A 17,626-nucleotide genomic window follows, 5' to 3' on the forward strand; every position below is an offset into this window, starting at 1 on the left:
ACACTGGCAAAATTCTTCTTTGACCTTTTTCGAATTGAGGAGCATCTAACCATCGATGCATTCTTCCATGATGTGGCAGCACTATTTATAGACTCAAGCATGCGGTTAGAACAGCAAGTTATGTTGTCATTAGAACAAAAAAATAATTAAGGGCATAAATGCCTGTTTAACCTCTCCCTTTTGGCATTGATGACAACATAATAGATAGAGTAGCAAAATAGTTATGATAATAAGTCAGAATGAACTAGCCAAGAGCTCCCGTAGACATATGCCTTATTTTAATTTGCCTTGGAATACAAAAGGCATAAGTGTGGAAAGGAGCTCCCCTCATTATAAGGCTGCTTCATTCGTTTTATAGGATTCTTAGATTGTAGGAATAGGAAAAGTAAAGGATTGTGATGTCATGTCCACTCCAATTCTTAGGAATTTTTCATGAGGTCTCACCTAATGCTAAGAATCCTTAGGAATTAGGCTAATATGGGCACAATCCTTAGGAATGTAGCATCTCTGTTTCCTATGAAACGAATGCCCAACATAGGAAAAAATCCAATGGGAAAAAATCCTGTAGGAATCCTCCAAACCGAATAGGCCCTAAGGAATCTGATAGTACTAGTACCAGCTTGCCAAGTGCCTAGCTACTTAAAGATGTTATTTCTTTACTTTCTTTTCCCTATTCCTCCGATTAGGATATGTTGTCTTTAAGTGAACTTGTGTAGCAATCTGTTTGACAAATGATTTACTCATCAGGAAGTAGCTTGTAGTAGCAGTGTAGTGTGGCCCCATACTATGTATTTATTAGCAATTTGGTACTCTAGTCATGCTTTCCCAGCTTGTGATTATTTTTCTTGCTTGCTTCGGTCACAATCTTGTCCAACATTTTTACATGGCATGGGATGACACGCACAAACATCTGCTTGATCATAAAATTTGATTATTTTTGCTTTATCCCCTGACAAATGGATATTAAATCTGCGTACTTAGTATTGACTGCAAGTGGCATTCTGGTTCATAGGACATTCTGAATCTGAGTACTTTGTGTGGGGCTTTTTTCCCCCGAAACCTAGGGCTCTCTGGCGGCGCTAGGGTTTGGAGTGGAAACCGATCGGCGGCCGCGGAGATCATCGGCGGGCCGCCCAAGGGCTTGGCCGGGGTGATGGCTACACCACCGGCGGCGGAGGCGGCGCAAGGGGACTCTAGTTCGACCAACCCTAGATCGGCGAGGGAGAGACTAGAGGAAGCTCTGGGGAAGCTGGATATATCCGAAGAGGAGGCGACTCCTCTCGTGATAGATGACCAGCAGGACGGTGCTCCGGCGAAGTGGTTGCTAGCAGGGAAGGTTCTCTACCGAAACCTGTATCATATTCATACCATTGGCAACGCTTTGCGACCGGCTTGGGGAAACCCTAGAGGACTGCAATTCCGATCAACTGGGGCGAACACTTTTGTTGCTGAATTTGAGGCCCAGCGTGATCGTGATAGAGTGTGGGCGGGATCGCCCTGGCACATCAACAAGAACGCGGTCATCCTGGCCGAGTTCGAAGAGTGCATGCGCCCTGATGAGGTCATGTTTGATCGACTATAAGTTTGGGCTAGGGTTTTGAATTTACCCTACAACCTGAGAGATGAAGCATGGAGCCTCCCAATAGCACGGATGATTGATAAGGAGGTGTAGATTGCTAAGTTCGACCACAATGGAGGCTATCTCCGAGTCAACCTCGTACTACTTTGATGGTGAAATGAGCTCGTACTAATTTCTTGATCTGAATTCTGAACTCTTCTCCAAGTCAACTGTGCTAACCAGAGGTTGCTACCTATGTACGAAATGTGCACATTGGACATATATGTGTTATGTTGGGAGCAACATAAAATTCTTTTGCAAACATCAGAAAAGGCTGTTAAAAAGCAATTATGGCTATATCAAGGAAATTTTCGTACTAAATAAAAGACAGAAAGATCAGTAAAAGGTGATGACAGCTATACCTCTCCAGCATCAGTCAACAGCTCCAAAGTTCTAGCACTTGAAAGAGACTCAAGAATATGACGTCCACCTAAAATCTTCCTGCCATTGCATTCTCTGTTTCCACCATAGTTACCATCTTTACTGGAAAGCTGGCCTTTACCTTTGCAGCCATACTTTGCATCATTTGCAATCTCACTGTATTCATAGGTATTGTCATCGCTGTCGATATCACTACCATAATCAAAATTATCCTTGTAACGACCCTGCGTGTAACTTTCTTCAGCAAAAGTATGTCCATATCCAAACCTTATAAAATGATCATATCCAAAATCATCACCCAAGGAAGAGTAATCATGAATCTTAGAGCTCTCTGTCCAATCATTATCATCGCCATCACCCCCGTCATCATCAGTAGTTCCATCACAGTCATCTTCATCACTGATGTGTTCAAAGTCATCACCCAAGAAAGAGTCATCCAGTATGATAATGCCTGTGACCAGTGACCCCAAGTTCTTGAACGATGGGACTCGGACGTAAGGCGTGGTGACGCGCAGAATTAGGAGGCTCGGAGCAGCGACGGAGAAGGCACAGTTGGTCTTGCACTTGAGCATGATCAAAGTCTTCAAAGAGGCAGACACAATCCCGGCGCCCGTCACTAGGCAATCCTTGAGATCCAGCTCCTCCAAAGACCTGCAGCTGGAAGAGAGCTGCTTGAGGACCCTGTCGTCGAGCCTAGCATACGACAGCTTCAGCACCTTGAGGTGGCAGGAGACGAACTGCACGCGGTCCAACGATGCGATCTCCGAGCGATGCCCGGCGAGATGGATGACCCGCGCGTTGCGGTTGATGGCGGCCGTGATCCACGCGTTGGCGTCGTCCTCGTCGTAGCCGGCGTCCTCGTCGCCGGACCGCAGGCGGAGCGTGCCCACGGGCGCCGCCGCGTCGCGCAGGAGGAAGAGGCGGTGCACGAAGTGGCGGAACTCCTCCGGCGAGTCGGCGTCGCGGCCGGAGGAGTGGCGCACGCGGAGGTCGACGCAGGGCGAGGAAGCCCAGAGGTGGCGCCACCGCCGCGCGAGCACGCAGGTGCGGACCGCCTCCCACGCCTTGAGAGACGACATGATGTGGTGCAGGAGCGCGTCCGGGAGGGCGCTGAGGCGGTCGGGCTTGAGGCCGGCGCCGCGGCGCGGCCCCGGGCGCTGGGTGGTGCTCCGGCGCATTTCGTCAAGCAGAAGACCTGCACCGGGGTTTAGGGTCACCCCGCCGCAGCCTCGTCAGTCGGGATTTTGAAATCCCGGGAGGATATGCATACGGACGGAGACGAGATCGGGGGAGGAATGGAACTTACGAAGAGAAACTCAGCGAAATGGGCGGAGTCTGTTGCCGCTTTCTCGGTTTCGGTGTGCGGCTGCTTGGGAGTGAATTGTCGAGTGGGATGGCGTAAACTCCCAAGTCTTTTTTTATTGAAAGTGAACTCCACTTGTATCCCCGTTTTGTAAATTTGTGGCATTGTCAACATTCAAAAAATTAAACTAAATTGTGGGCAGTGTATACTGAGAGACGCTAGACCTACGGACAGCTTCGTACGGAATTAGAGTTACGGATCAGCACCACATTCAACCTCTGTCCCCGTCTCCTCGATCCCATCACCGACACACTCACCTTATCCGCTCCCTTCACTGGCCGACAGCCCGCTCCCTCTCAACCCTCCTTAGTCCCCGCCGCCACACTCAACCTCATCGAGCATGTCGGTGCGGCCACGTCCTCCCCGGCACGCACCGAGAGAGTTCTGGGAGAGGGTATGGGACTACTTTGAGTGGATCAAGGACGACGCACACCGTAAAGCTGAATCAGTCGTTGGACGGGCCCGCCGCCCTTGAGTATTTTGACTCGATGTCGATAGCAGCCTAGCAGAAAATGGACGTCGCGCTCACACCGGCCTTCAGATGCATAGTGTGGCGACTCTACTATGTTTGCTCTTAAATCTCCTTCTGCCAGCAAAGGCCATAAAACCACCCCAGCTCACTTGACTGCATCATATTTTGAGGTACAATGTGGCGGAAAATTTAAATGGAGTAAATACTATCACAAATACAAAAACAGTGGGTAAACATTGGAATTCACTCTCTTATTAACTGTGTCATTTTCAATTAAAAAACACTCTGCATTTTTTCAGGTGTGTTGGTATTTGTTATTCAGAGCGAAAATACCTCGCTGCTCATAGTGGTAGGCACACATGATTGCAGAGCATGAAGCTTACCTCAATATTCTACCTGTTGCATATGAAGTTTATTTCCTTTTTACTACAGTTAAAACATATTTCAATATACTACTAAACTTATGAAGATAAAAAAAAACCTGACAATGAACCCTACAGTCATACTGTCGGAGTGAAATAACAAAGCGTATCTCCGCTGTACCACAATTCAGGCAAGGAGCATCCATAATTTTGTTTCTATTCCGGTAAGAAAGCAAAGTTACTACAGAACACACATATGAACTCATCCCACGGGATTCTAGGAAGAACATCCCAACGATTTGTACTGATAAATAGTTCCATCATCCATGCTACTAAAAAAAGACGTCAAAGGATCCAGTGAAGCTTTGAAAGCATCATCAGTACCTCATGGAGATCAAGGGTTCTTACTAGGTCCTTGCTAACTACATAATGCATGGTTCGATCGCGGCAGGATTTATTATCTAGAAGACCCCTCATAAACTTCTGGATGTCATGTTACATCCAGTCGTCCCCACATTCATCCAGTTCTTGCTTGGCGAGTTCCCTCATAAACTTTTGGCCGCGGAGATCTGGTAGAAATATCAGAAAGTAGATGACTATAGATTAGGACCATGTATGAAAGAACATCTTCTAATTTAATAGAATACACATCTCATGTAATTAATAGAATACACATCTCATGTAATAGAATATTGATGAAACACTAAGCAGATCATATGCCACCTAAAAACATATTTAGCTTTTCAAGAACATGGCAATGTGTGTCATTACATCTCAGTAAATAGCACATGAACATATAAACCAACAAACCAGTAAGGATGTACTGATATTGGAAGTAAATACAAAATGGTATATGAAGAGAAGGTATGACTCACGAGCATTCCCGCTCCGACGCACATAAATATACTGAAGGGGTATACCATTTGCGCTGAACATATGTGCCAAGGTATGGACTCTCCCATCATCCTTTGAACATTTGATCTTAACCATTCTAAGGTCTTTGCAAGTAAATGATCTCCTCTCAAGCTTGATACCTGTTTCCAATGCCTTCCTCATGCCGAAGTTCTTTAGCACATTAACCAAATTGTTATTAAGCATGCGATCAGAAAAATAAAGTCAAGGATCAAGTAGCATACACCAAATATGTAATCACACATACCAATTTAAGTTGGAGAAAAAGCCTCTTTATATTAGGTGAATGCTGTAGCAAGAAAATTAATGCATCAAAATCAGCAGCCATACACCATTCACCAAGGGACAGGGTCTTCAGGTTGCTAAAAGTTGGACACCTTTTCAATTCCCTACTCAGAGCCACCTTCATATTGCAGCCAAAAGAGTATTTAGCAAAGAACAGTAGTAAGTCGAATCAACTTCTCAGTTCTCACAATACAAACTGCATACGAGTGGTTTATTAAACAGAAATAATAAAACAAAGAAACCCATCTCAAAAAAGAAGGTAAAACAACATATAACATATAATTAGGCCTCCTTTGGTTCATAGGATAGGAAAATCATAAGAATAGAAAAGTCATAGGAAGTGAGATGACATGCATCTCAGTTCCTATAGGAAAAAGAGATGTCACTAGGTTCATAGGATAGAAAATTTTCCATTAGGTATGAGCTAATGTTTTTCCCCTTTGAAATGTGAAGGATAGGAACAGATCCTACATAGAAATAAGAATCCATTCCTACAAACCAAACGGTTCTATATGAAATTTTCCTTTAGAAATCTTATCCTATAGAATTCCTACAAAATTCCTTAATCAGTTTTCTAGTAACTGAAGGAACATCGGCCTTAGACTCTCTAATAATGACTGGATATAATTAATCAGTTTTTTTACATTATATATAGTTAATCTGTTGAAAAGATACACTGTTGCAACAAAGAGAAACACGACAAACAATCCTATGAGAACGTAAATGGTGAACAATGCTCCCTCGAATCTACAGTCTTTCATCTAACTGATTCCCTACTACTACATTTGATGATTAAGCAAACTAGTACTACTTTATTAATTTAAACTCTGTAACCAGGTATTGACACTAGAGCAGAAGGTCAGAAATGTGTTTGTTCGACACATGTATTCTGTTCAAGGGAACACGACGTTTCTTTCTGAAACGTCCGGAAAACATGTCCCATGATAACTACGGTCTGTGGAAAATATAAATAGAAAATAAGAGAGGAAAGAGACAGATCAGTAAATGATGGTGATAGATATACCTCTCCAGCATCAGTTAACAACTCCAAGCTTGTAGCAGTAGAAAGGCTCTCAAGCATATTATGGCCACCTAGAATCTTACTATAATTTCCACCACTGTTTCCACCATACTTACCATCTTCACTGGAAAGCTTGGCCCCTTTGTAGCCATACTTTGCATCATTTGCAATCTCACTGTATTCATAGGTATTGTCATCACTATCAATATCGCTACCATAATCGTAATTATCCTTGTAACGGCTGTGTCCATATCTTCCTTTAGGAAAACCATATCCAAATCCAAACTTATCAAAATCGCCATCATCACTGATGCATCCAAAGTTATCATCACTGATGTATCCAAAATTATCATCACTGATGTATCCAAAATCATCATCACTCAAGGAACAGTCATCATGAATCTTATAGTTCTCACTCTTATCATCGTTGTGGTTATCATCATCAGTAGTTTCATCAAAATTATCTTCATCACTGATGTATCCAAAATCATCACACAAGAGAGAATCGTCAAGTATGATGGTGCTTGTGACCAGTGACCCAAAGTTCATAAATGACGGAACTCGGACGGAAGGCGTGATGAGGCGCAGAAGCACAAGGTTCGGAGCAGTGATCAAGAATTCCCAGTTGAACGTGCATTTGAGCATGATTAAAGTCTTCAAAGAGGTAGACACAATCCCAGGGCCAGTGACCAAGCAATCCTTCAGATCCAGCTCTTCCAAGGATTTGCAACTAGAAGAAAGCTGTCCAAGGATCCTATCGTCGAGCATGGCATACGACAACTTCAAGATCTTGAGATGGCAAGAGACGAAGGGCACGCGGTCCAGTGACGCGACTCCCTTACGATGTCCAACAAGATGAATAACCCGCGCTTTGCGGCCGATAGCAGTCCTGATCCACGAGTTGGCATCTTTCTCGTCGAAGCCCACATAGTCATCGCTGGACCGCAGGCGGAGCGTGTCCACCGACGCGGACACATCACGGTGGAGGAAGAGGCTGTCCACGAAGTCACGGAACTCCTCCGGCGGGTTGGCATCGCGGAAGGAGGAGTGGCGCACGCGGAGGTCGATGCAGGGCGCGGACGCCCAGAGGTGGCGCCAGCGCCGCGCGAGCACGCAGGTGGGCACCACCTCCCACGCCTTCAGGAACGACATGATGTGGTGCAGGAGCGCGTCCGGTAGGGCGCTGAGGCGGTCGACAGTGACGGCGCTGGCGCCGGCGCCGGAGGCTGACGTCTGGCCAGCGCGGCGGTAAGGCCCCCAGCGCCGGGAGGTTGTCCGGCGCATTTCGTCGAGCAGATGGCCTGCGTACAGGTTCACGGGCACCCGGCGTAAAGATTACGCAGGAAAATCCATGGAGGAATATGCGTACGGAGATTGGATCGGATCTAGAGGGGTTGAGGGACGAAGGGATCCAACTTACGGAGAGATTCGTCGAAATGGCGTGGAGTTCTTCGCCGCTTTTCAAATTCGAAATTTTGGGGATGGAGTTCGATCGCGACTCGCCTTCTCCCCCGCAGCAAATGGGGGCGGCGGCTGCTGCTTGGGTCGATGGGCCTTTGAGCATTCTGTCGCGTGTGTTACCAAAAGGGTGGCCCAGTTAGCTAATCCATCTATTTCTCTGAATTTCCTCAAAAAAATCTATTTCTCTGAATCCCCTAAAAAAATCTATTTCTCTGAAAAAAGTACTATGAAAATTTCTCCAAAAATAAAGCTAATGCATTCTACTGCTTCCAAGCGATGACCCAATGTGCTTTTACCTAGAACATTCTGGACTAATAAATTGTCCAATTGGACCATAAACTTGGACAGATGCACACTTTTGTCCATTAATTAACTCAAAAATTGCGCATCAGGAGCCATAAACCCGTTCAAGTGATACACATTGGTTTTAACAAAAGGTTTAAAGAGGACTTATATGTGAGTTTTTTTTGTATAGGGGGGTGGGGGGGGGGGCTAGAAAAAATATATTCCAAGGTCAAAACGCCATTGCATGCCTCATACTTTTCGGCGGCATCAAGGAGGCGGCGGTAATGACGTGTAGGAATAAGATCTCTTTGGTCTCTCCCTACCTCAATGATATCCGTTCCGGTGTGAAGGGGTCTATGAGAGTTTGTATCCTCGGATATCTTGTCTCTCTTCAGATCTTGGCTTTTGGTGTGTCATTCAAGCAGAGCAATTGGCTAGCCATTGGTGCGACGACTTTGACATCTTATTTTGTGTTGTTCTATTGCTTGGTCTAGTTTATCCAACCCTCTAAAACGATGGTGACGGATTGCAAGTTTGTTTTGCATGGGATGATGCTCCAACTGATGTTTCGTCAACGACTTCTAGATCTCCTCGCAAGGGACGAGTGGTTATTGCGGTCTTTAAAGCATGGTACGACGAAGGCGTTTGCAAATATCCCCTTCTTTTACTACTGGTTTAGTGCATTTTCAATCTCTCCTCGAGTGTCGTACAATCGAAGGAAAAAGAATAATACCCCCTTTATCCCAAAAAAAGTGTCGCTAATTTGGTATAATGTTGTACTAACTTTGTATTAAATCAGCGGCACTTATTTTGTAGCGTTTTTATCATTTATGCCACTAGTTGTGTCGCACTGCTTAATTTTGCCACTAAGAATTTCAACTGCTCAAAAATGATATCGCTTCGTAAGGCGCATGCTCAAAAATACCACTAGACATCATTATTGTCAACTCAAATCTCGTTTGCCATGTTGTAGTGGCATAAATACCTATGGACGAACATGTCAACTCTCCCTTTATCTCACTACAATAATGTGTGCGTCCTACTTGATCCCAACAACGTTCCTATTTTCCTATAAAATTATTCGCTTGCTTACTCCTAATAAGTGGGGGCCACACATATCATTGTGAGATAGAGAGAGTGAATGTGGGCTTAGGGGTATTTTTGTCATATAACATGGTCAATGGAGTTGACCTTACAATAACGATGTCTAATGGCATTTTGAGCAAACATCTAGGGGAACAATGACATTTTCTAGATATGTAATGGCATTTTTGAGCAGTTGTAACTTCTAATGGCCAAACTAAGTAGTGAGACACAACTAGATATGTAATGGAGGGAGTAGTATGTTGGCAATGTAATTTTATTTTGTACTATCCAGTTGTGTTTCAATTGTATTGTCTAGTATTTTCCTTGCTAAATATCAGATATAATATGCCTTTTTGGATGTCTTTTTTTTTAATGTATCCATAAGAGAGAAACAACATAGTGAATTAAACATGCAAACACGCCATAGTACATAAATATAAACATAACGACAATGATCGTGTGTACATAATTTACAAGAACATAGAGATCGGACTAACATATTTACATGGAAATTATGACAAAGCTCAGCTCATGATCACGTCCTTGTGTTTGTCTGTCCAACATTGACCTCGTCTGTGGTGGTGGCACGAACAAGCAAATCAAGCGCCTCCACAACAGCTAGCATGCTTAGACGTTTCTCGGGGCTTGCGTGAAGGCACCTATACGCGACCATGCAAGCTTCATGTGCCGCTGCGACTGGGTAAATGTCTTTCAACACCGGGTCCATGACCCTCCCCAGCTCGAGCGGGTCTCTCAGACGCGGTCGTAGATTCTGCAGGTTCTGTTCTGAAGCTCGCGTCACCCAATCCAACCTCTGCCTGGTTAGGATCTCTAGTAACACCACCCGGAAGCAGTACACGTCGCACTTCATAGTGAAGTCCCCAGACATGACGTACTCCGGCGCACAGCCGTACCCACTTGTCATGAGTGTGTACTCGTTAGAGTCGTCACCTTTCCCATATTTCCTGGCGAACCACAGGTCCGAAAGCTTGACATTGTTATACTGAAGTGTACAAAAAGTGAAAATCATTAGCGAGTGTATGTTGGGTCTAGCCAGTTAATATCAATGGCCTTTCCAGTGGCCATGTTGAAAAAAATGCTTAATGACGATGTCCATGACTCTTTCAGTGCATAAACAAAAATGCAAATTCTTGTCAAATGGAAAAAATCATGATTGCAGAAGTAAATTAAGAAGACACACATTCGTGTGCAAACGGACAAGCCCATGCAAGCACATCCTCTAATCTCATGTCAATTTTTATGCAAAACACAACTGTAAGTCATGGGTATAAAGATTTGACGTTGGCTAACAGAACGAGATGCGAAGCCCTAGCTGTTGCTTTTTCCTTTCTTGCAACATGCTACCTGTGTGCCTACTAATATTTACTTACCTGAATGGTGCACTAACTTTAGAATGAGAACATACAACAACTATTGTGCTAGTTCAAACAAGTTATCCTCAAGGACTAGGTTATGAGAGGATTGGTGGATTGGTGATAAATCCATGTATTCCAAATATGCTAGGCCATATAATTTGTCACATAGTAAGAACATCACTCCTACTAGACTTCTCTATGAATGGCGGGGAGTCTAAATTCCAGAAGAATTTTGTGGGGGTTTAGCTGTGATGTGGTGTGATTTAATCAAATTGTTTGATGGCTTCTCTATCAGTGGCGACGATGAAGAATCTATTCAGAGTCTTTGTTCTCCTGGATAATTTAGTGTTCAATGTATATTATGCACCTATGCAAGTAGCTTTTACGTTTGAGGATATTTGGTTTAGAAAATGCCATTGAAAATCGAGGTGTTTCTACGGATTGCTTTTCTTAAGAGCACTCTAACTAGAGATGCTTCACTAAATAGGGGATAGACTAGAATGACAAATGTCTGTTTGGTATTAGGGAAGAAAGAATTGACACTTTTTCTTTACTTGTCCAATGGCCAGATATACCTCGGGAGTAGCTTTGTGCACTTTTAACCTAAGAGTTGCTCATGTCAATTTTAGTATGCTACCTACATGGGTTAACAACTTCACGGCTAAAGCTAGAAATGATGCCTGCTTTAGAGGAATTTATCCTAATGATTCTATCGGTATAGTATTTACTATAGCTGATTACATATCTTTTTGGTCTAACTTACATAAGTAAATATTTCTAAAGTTGCAATGCAGCGTAGCAAACAACTTCACGGCTAAAGCTAGGCTTATTGTTTTAGATGTGTTGTTGTTATCAGGGTTTTGTGGATAGCTAGAAATGATACCCGCTTTTGAGGAATTTACCCCAACGATTCTTTTTGTGTAACTTACAAATGTAAGTACTTCTAAAGTTGCGATGCAACGGAGCAAAGCTCCTTATAGTGGCCACAATTTTTTTCAACGGCAAGCAAGGTTGGGTAATGAAGCTGATGAAGGAAATTGCAAGGCGCTTTGTCTCTGTAATGATTAGGGAGCTACTATGGATGACAATGGGTTTGATAATGGTTTTGTCATGCTTTATACCATTTTAGTTTCTTGATGTAGTGGTAAGTCTTAATTTTTCAAGTGGAAGTGTCCCACATGGTGGATGTTTTCACAGTTGCCAAATGCCGAATGGTTCTAAGTATATATAGTCTTGTTAATTGTTGTACTCTCCTCCCGGGCTAGGTGGTTGTTTCTTTCTTTCCAATTGTTGGCTAGTGAACACGGTCAAACAAACAAAAATGTTGGGAGTGTTGTACTATCAATTTTATTCCAACGAAATTAGGATGCAAAGCTTCTTTTATAAAAAAATAGGCATCCTCTCGAAATTCCGTGCATATGACATAAATAAATAATCACATGGAAAAGAGGAAGAATGATCACCGAGTCTAGTAAGATGTTGGAGGCGTTAAATATGCTGGAGATCAATGGCTTCTCTTCACCGTGGAGGGACAACAACCCTTTCGCGGTAGCTAGAGCAATGCTTAATCGTGTTGACAATGACAACACAACACGAATATCTAAAACATATTAAACATAATATTATTTTACCGATAGATATCACATGAAATTATTTTGCAGGTACTTATCACCGGGAAATTAACTTATTCCATTTTAGTTTTAGTAGCAGAAATCATTAATCATAATCATGCTCGGCACGCACCACAAATCACTTTCAAAGAAGTATTACTTTTGTAAATGTGGGTTAGACTCAACACGTTCATTGGGAGGTTTCCAGCATACTGACTTACCATTAGAGAGGTAGTTTGCCAAGCTGCCATGGTCCATTAGCTCGTAGACGAGAAGCCTGTGCAACCCCTCGTAGCAGTAGCCGATCATCTTCACCAGGCTCGGCTGCCGCGGCTGCAGCTCCCCCAGGAATATCGAATCTTTCTAGCCACATTGAAGGAAGTCAATTAGAGACATCCACTAATCGATCACGTACACTATCTATACCTACATACCAGATGTTCCTCGGAGTGGTAGTTGTCTGCCCGCGCTCTCTTGACTGCGACGGGCTGCGCACGGAGCCCCGGCGGGATGCCGTCCTCGAGGGATCCCCTGTACACCGTCCCGAAACTGCCACTGCCGATTTTGTTTCTGGAGGCGAACCCTCCGGTCGCGGCGCTCAACTCAGCGAAGGTGAACCTATGTAGGTTGGAGTTGGGTGACACAGGCGCCGGCACAGGCAACTGATCCTCCTTGATGGCAGCGTCGGTAAGCTGATCGAGCGCCTCCACGACGTCCGACATGTCCGGCCTGTTCTCGGGTTTGACATGGAGGCACCTGTATGTGACCAAGGCAGCCTTGTGTGCCGCTGCCACTGGGTAGATGCCCTTCAATGCTTTATCCATGAACCCTGCCAGTTTAACCGGGTCTTCAAGATTCGGCCGCGCGTACTCGACGGGTCTTTTCATGTCTACCCACTTCATCCCTGTGATCAGAATCTCCAACAACACCATCCCAAAGCTGTACACGTCACATTTCGGGGTGAGACTGCCAGACATGACGTACTCCGGTGCGCTACCGTGCGGTGTTCCTAGGCGCGAGCGTGTGGTGGTGACCGAGCCGTCGCTCGCTCTCGTGTCAAGCCTCAGGCCCGAGAGCGAGATCTTGACATTGTTATACTGTAGAAGGAGCATAAACCATTAGCCGGTTGGGTCAGGGCAGGACTCATGACAGGAGTGGCACTGTCTCTTCAGACATGTCCTCCCAGTTGTGTAGTTAGCATTTCTATACCCCTATATAGTATACAAATAACTTTGAATATGTATTGTTGGATGAACTCGATCCGATGGCAAAGAGGTGGCAAACCCGAATATTGATAACCGTTCAACTTTCTATTCATTGAGACCACAATTGTATCATCCTCTGAGCACCGGCGGCCTCCCCGGTCCCGGCAGCCACCATCCGCGCCGACCACCACTCCGGTGCCGGCGCCCACCCCCCTCCCACCGGCCGCCACTCCGGCGCCGGTGTCCACCCCTCCTGCGCCTCCGCACGCTCAGGCTGGGGCATGGCAGACCAGGGCTGGCCGACGGCCCCGCAGCCCGGCCTCCCCCCACCCCCGCCTGCTACGCGGCGGAGACTCTCGCCGACCCTTCCCACCTGCCGGCCGCCGCGGACACGCATCCCGGTCGCCCTCCATGGATGTTGCTACAACTGCAGGGATGACCGCCACATCTCGCGGGACTGCCCCAACGAGACCTTGTGCGTTCGCTGCAATGGTTGGGGGCACATTGCCAGGGACTGCAAGGCAAGGTGGAGCTCTTCGCCGGTGGAGGGCCGGGAGGGGGGTGCTGGCGCCTCCTCCTCCCCCTGCCGACCCCCTACCCTATCGCCGCTGCCGTCCAATGGCACGCCTACACCTGTGGATCCCCCCCCCGCCAGGGCCGCCGCCGTCGGGTGCCATCAGGGTTATCCGGCCGTGGAGCGAGGTGGTGCGTTCTGGGCCGGTGGAGAGCGTCGGAGGCCTTGGCTTCTCGGTCCCCTTCGAGTCGGCGACATCGCCTGTCCCTGCGCCCGTGCTCACGCCGAAGCTGCGCCGTGAGGCGGTGGAATCAGTGGAGTGTTGTTACATGGAAGAAGATGCGGATCTTTGGCAGATGGAGGAACAACTGTCCTTGGTGGTCGTGGTCACCATCACCGGCACCAGGCCGGTTGTTCACCTCGCCGCGGTTGCTGCGGCGCTGCACGAGGAGTTCTGCATTGGCCCGCAGGACATGTCAATCTGCCCATTCTACCCGGAGGATTTCCTCGTCCTGTGCAGTGCCCGGAATGTTTGCGATAGGATGGTTAGTCAAGGTGGCTTGTCCTCGTCTTCCCCAGCCGGCTTCTCCCTATCCTTGCGGCCATGGCCGCGTCAGGCGCAAGCCACCAGGGTTTCTCTCCCATTCCTGGTGCCACTGGTGCTCGTGGGCGTGCCGGCACACGCGTGGACACGGCGGACGGCGAATTCGGTGCTACGAGGGCTCGGCTTGGTAGTGGGCGTAGTGGACAGCACAGCGCGCCGCGATGACATGTCTAGCTTCAAAGTGTGGCTGCGCACTGACCAGCGAAGCGCCTCCCAATGCAAAGGCGGCTGTACATCGAGGAGCCGAACGCAAGGCGGCGCCGGCATCAGCCACGGGCGGCGCGCTCGTCGGCGCTGTGGTACAACGTCAGGATAGTCAAGCTGGCGGAGCCGGTGGTGGATGAAGAAGACGATCCGGAGCTCTCGCCGCCGGCGAGCCCGACCGGGCCATCGGTGCCCTCCTCCGGGTCGGCCGGTGACGGTTCTCGAGGATATCAGCATGGCCGCCTGATGCCAATGATGCTGGGGGGAGCTCGGATGCGGATGCCGCCTCACCGCCGGCGACCGGGGCCTCGTCGACGGCCTCGGCAACGAACGCGAATGCTGGGCAGTTTCAAACTAAAGGGGACTTGCGTCATCAAAGTGGATGTGACGATCGGATTTGTCGGCAGCATGGACCCACTGCCACCAGAGCGGTCGGGCTGGCCTTGACCGCGGACGCCACAAGACCAACGAACCCAACCCAAGGCCAACACGTGGAAAGGCAAGACAGGCGGGAGATCATGAATGAGGCGGACATCCTGGTGGACCATTCGGGAGCTGCCCAACCGGCGTCTTCTGGCGCGTCGTGCCGCGGATCGGGCCTGCACCGCCAGGGCGGCCACGTGGAGTTGCCACCATCGTCACGCTTGGCCGGTGGCGTGCCCGGGTGGAGCAGAGGGAGGAGCCCACCCCGACAGGATGCGGGATCCTGATTGGCTCGCTTGAGCTACATATGGGGACAAGACCAGGAAGGATGGGACAGCGGGAAGAGAGGGGATCCCCAGGATTGCCCATTGGCCAGCAACTCCTGTGGGTTCACGCATGCGGACGAATCCAATGTCCCACAACCCGAGGAGGATGGGACGGATCCCATGTAGCAAATGGTAGGGGGCCACGTTGCCTCTTTTGACTGGCCGGAACGGGAACGCATGCAGATCTCCGACATAAGCGCCATGGAGCAGTTTAGCGAGCTTGAGGAGTGGGTCTTCAAGATTTGGCCGCGCGTACTCTAGCAGGTCCCGCTCCTCCTCGACGGGTCTTTTCATGTCTACCCACTTCATCCCTGTGATCAGAATCTCCAACAACACCACCCCAAAGCTGTACACGTCGCATTTCGGGGTGAGACTGCCAGACATGACGTACTCCGGTGCGCTACCGCGCGGTGTTCCTAGGCGCGAGCGTGTGGTGGTGACCGAGCCATCGCTCGCTCTCGTGTCAAGCCTCAGGCCCGAGAGCGAGATCTTGACATTGTTATACTGTAGAAGGAGCATAAACCATTAGCCGGTTGGGTCAGGACAGGACTCATGACAGGAGTGGCACTATCTCTTCAGACATGTCCTCCCAGTTGTGTAGTTAGCATTTCTATACCCCTATATAGTATACGAATAACTTTGAATATGTATTGTTGGATGAACTCGATCCGATGGCAAAGAGGTGGCAAACCCGAACGTTGATAACCGTTCAACTTTCTATTCATTGAGACCACAATTGTGTCATCCTCTGAGCGCCTCCCTCCTCTGAGCGCCGGCGGCCTCCCCGGTCCCGGCGGCCACCATCCGCGCCGGCCATCGCTCCGGTGCCCGCGCCCCCCCCCTCCCACCCCCCCCCCCCCCCCCGCCGGTGTCCACCCCTCCTTCCCCCCACCCCCCGCCATGGCTTCGCGGGTCTCTCTCTCGGCCTCCTCCTCCTCGTCGGGGCCGTCATCGGCGCGTCCGAGGCCGCCTCTCCGCTCCTCCATCGTTGTCCCCGAGGTCGTTGGCACGGCGATGGGCCCCATCATCCAGGGCGGGACAAGAAGGAACCCTTCCCCTCCTACGCCTCCGCACGCTCAGGCTGGGGCATGGCAGACCAGGGCTGGCCGACGGCCCCGCAGCCCGGCCTCCCCCCACCCCCGCCTGCTACGCGGCGGAGACTCTCGCCGACCCTTCCCACCTGCTGGCCGCCGCGGACACGCATCCCGGTCGCCCTCCATGGATGTTGCTACAACTGCAGGGATGACCGCCACATCTCGCGGGACTGCCCCAACGAGACCTTGTGCGTTCGCTGCAATGGTTTGGGGCACATTGCCAGGGACTGCAAGGCAAGGCGGAGCTCTTCGCCGGTGGAGGGCCGGGAGGGGGGGGGGCTGGCGCCTCCTCCTCCCCCTGCCGACCCCCTACCCTATCGCCGCTGCTGTCCAATGGCACGCCTGCACCTGTGGATCTCCCCCCCCTCCGCCAGGACCGCCGCCGTCGGGTGCCATCAGGGTTATCCGGCCGTGGAGCGAGGTGGTGCGTTCTGGGCCGGTGGAGAGCGTCGGAGGCCCTGGCTTCTCGGTCCCCTTCGAGCCGGTGACATCGCCTGTCCCTGCGCCGTGAGGCGGTGGAATCAGTGGAGTGTTGTTACATGGAAGAAGATGCGGATCTTTGGCAGATGGAGGAACAACTGTCCTTGGCGGTCGTGGTCACCATCACCGGCACCAGGCCGGATGTTCACCTTGCCGCGGTTGCTGCGGCGCTGCACGAGGATTTCCGCATTGGCCCGCAGGACATGTCGATCCGCCCATTCTACCCGGAGGATTTCCTCGTCCTATGCAGTGCCCGGAATGTTCGCGATAGGATGGTCAGCCAGGGTGGCTTGTCCCCGTCTTCCCTGGCCGGCTTCTCCCTATCCTTGCGGCCATGGCTGCGTCAGGGGCAAGCCACCGGGGTTTATCTCCTATTCCTGGTGCCACTGGCGCTTGTGGGCGTGCCGGCACACGCGTGGACACGGCGGACGGCGAATTCGGTGCTACGAGGGCTCGGCTTGGTAGTGGGCGTAGTGGACAGCACAGCGCGCCGCAATGAGATGTCTAGCTTCAAAGTGTGGCTGCGCACTGACCAGCCGAAGCG

At 49.1% G+C, this 17,626-nt stretch overlaps 2 protein-coding genes and 1 long non-coding RNA gene across 3 annotated transcripts; all 3 read right to left on the minus strand.

Annotated features, from left to right (window-relative positions):
- Positions 1-1,974: 1,974 nt before the first annotated feature.
- On the minus strand, positions 1,975-3,480 carry LOC125541040 (MEIOTIC F-BOX protein MOF-like). The gene has a single exon (XM_048704534.1). The coding sequence runs from the start codon at positions 3,175-3,177 to the stop codon at positions 1,975-1,977; it is 1,203 nt and encodes a 400-aa protein (XP_048560491.1). The 5' UTR covers positions 3,178-3,480.
- A 917-nt stretch (positions 3,481-4,397) lies between these two features.
- On the minus strand, positions 4,398-7,969 carry LOC125541041. Its single transcript, XM_048704535.1, has 5 exons — positions 7,835-7,969; positions 6,418-7,715; positions 5,356-5,511; positions 5,072-5,261; positions 4,398-4,765 (listed from the first exon to the last, which is right to left on the minus strand). Exons 2-5 carry the CDS (start codon positions 7,696-7,698, stop codon positions 4,692-4,694), a joined length of 1,701 nt encoding a protein of 566 aa, XP_048560492.1. The 5' UTR covers positions 7,699-7,715; positions 7,835-7,969; the 3' UTR covers positions 4,398-4,691.
- Positions 7,970-12,082: 4,113 nt separating this feature from the next.
- LOC125541042 lies at positions 12,083-12,759 on the minus strand. Its single transcript, XR_007297432.1, has 3 exons — positions 12,667-12,759; positions 12,454-12,595; positions 12,083-12,222 (listed from the first exon to the last, which is right to left on the minus strand). It is a non-coding gene; the product is annotated as an uncharacterized LOC125541042 (long non-coding RNA).
- Positions 12,760-17,626: the final 4,867 nt, after the last annotated feature.

The sequence above is a fragment of the Triticum urartu genome, chromosome 2, assembly GCF_003073215.2.
Source record: "Triticum urartu cultivar G1812 chromosome 2, Tu2.1, whole genome shotgun sequence".
Classification (NCBI taxonomy): Eukaryota; Viridiplantae; Streptophyta; class Magnoliopsida; order Poales; family Poaceae; genus Triticum; species Triticum urartu.

Excerpts from the sequence above, each read along its gene's own strand:
- LOC125541040 (XM_048704534.1), bottom strand. The coding sequence starts at position 3,177 with ATGCGCCGGAGCACCACCCAGCGCCCGGGGCCGCGCCGCGGCGCCGGC.
- LOC125541041 (XM_048704535.1), bottom strand. The coding sequence starts at position 7,698 with ATGCGCCGGACAACCTCCCGGCGCTGGGGGCCTTACCGCCGCGCTGGC. Across the intron at positions 5,512-6,417 it reads TGTTAACTGATGCTGGAGAG|GTGGCTCTGAGTAGGGAATT; the intron begins GTATATCTATCA and ends TGCAATATGAAG. Across the intron at positions 4,766-5,071 it reads GCGTCGGAGCGGGAATGCTC|ATCTCCGCGGCCAAAAGTTT; the intron begins GTGAGTCATACC and ends TATTTCTACCAG.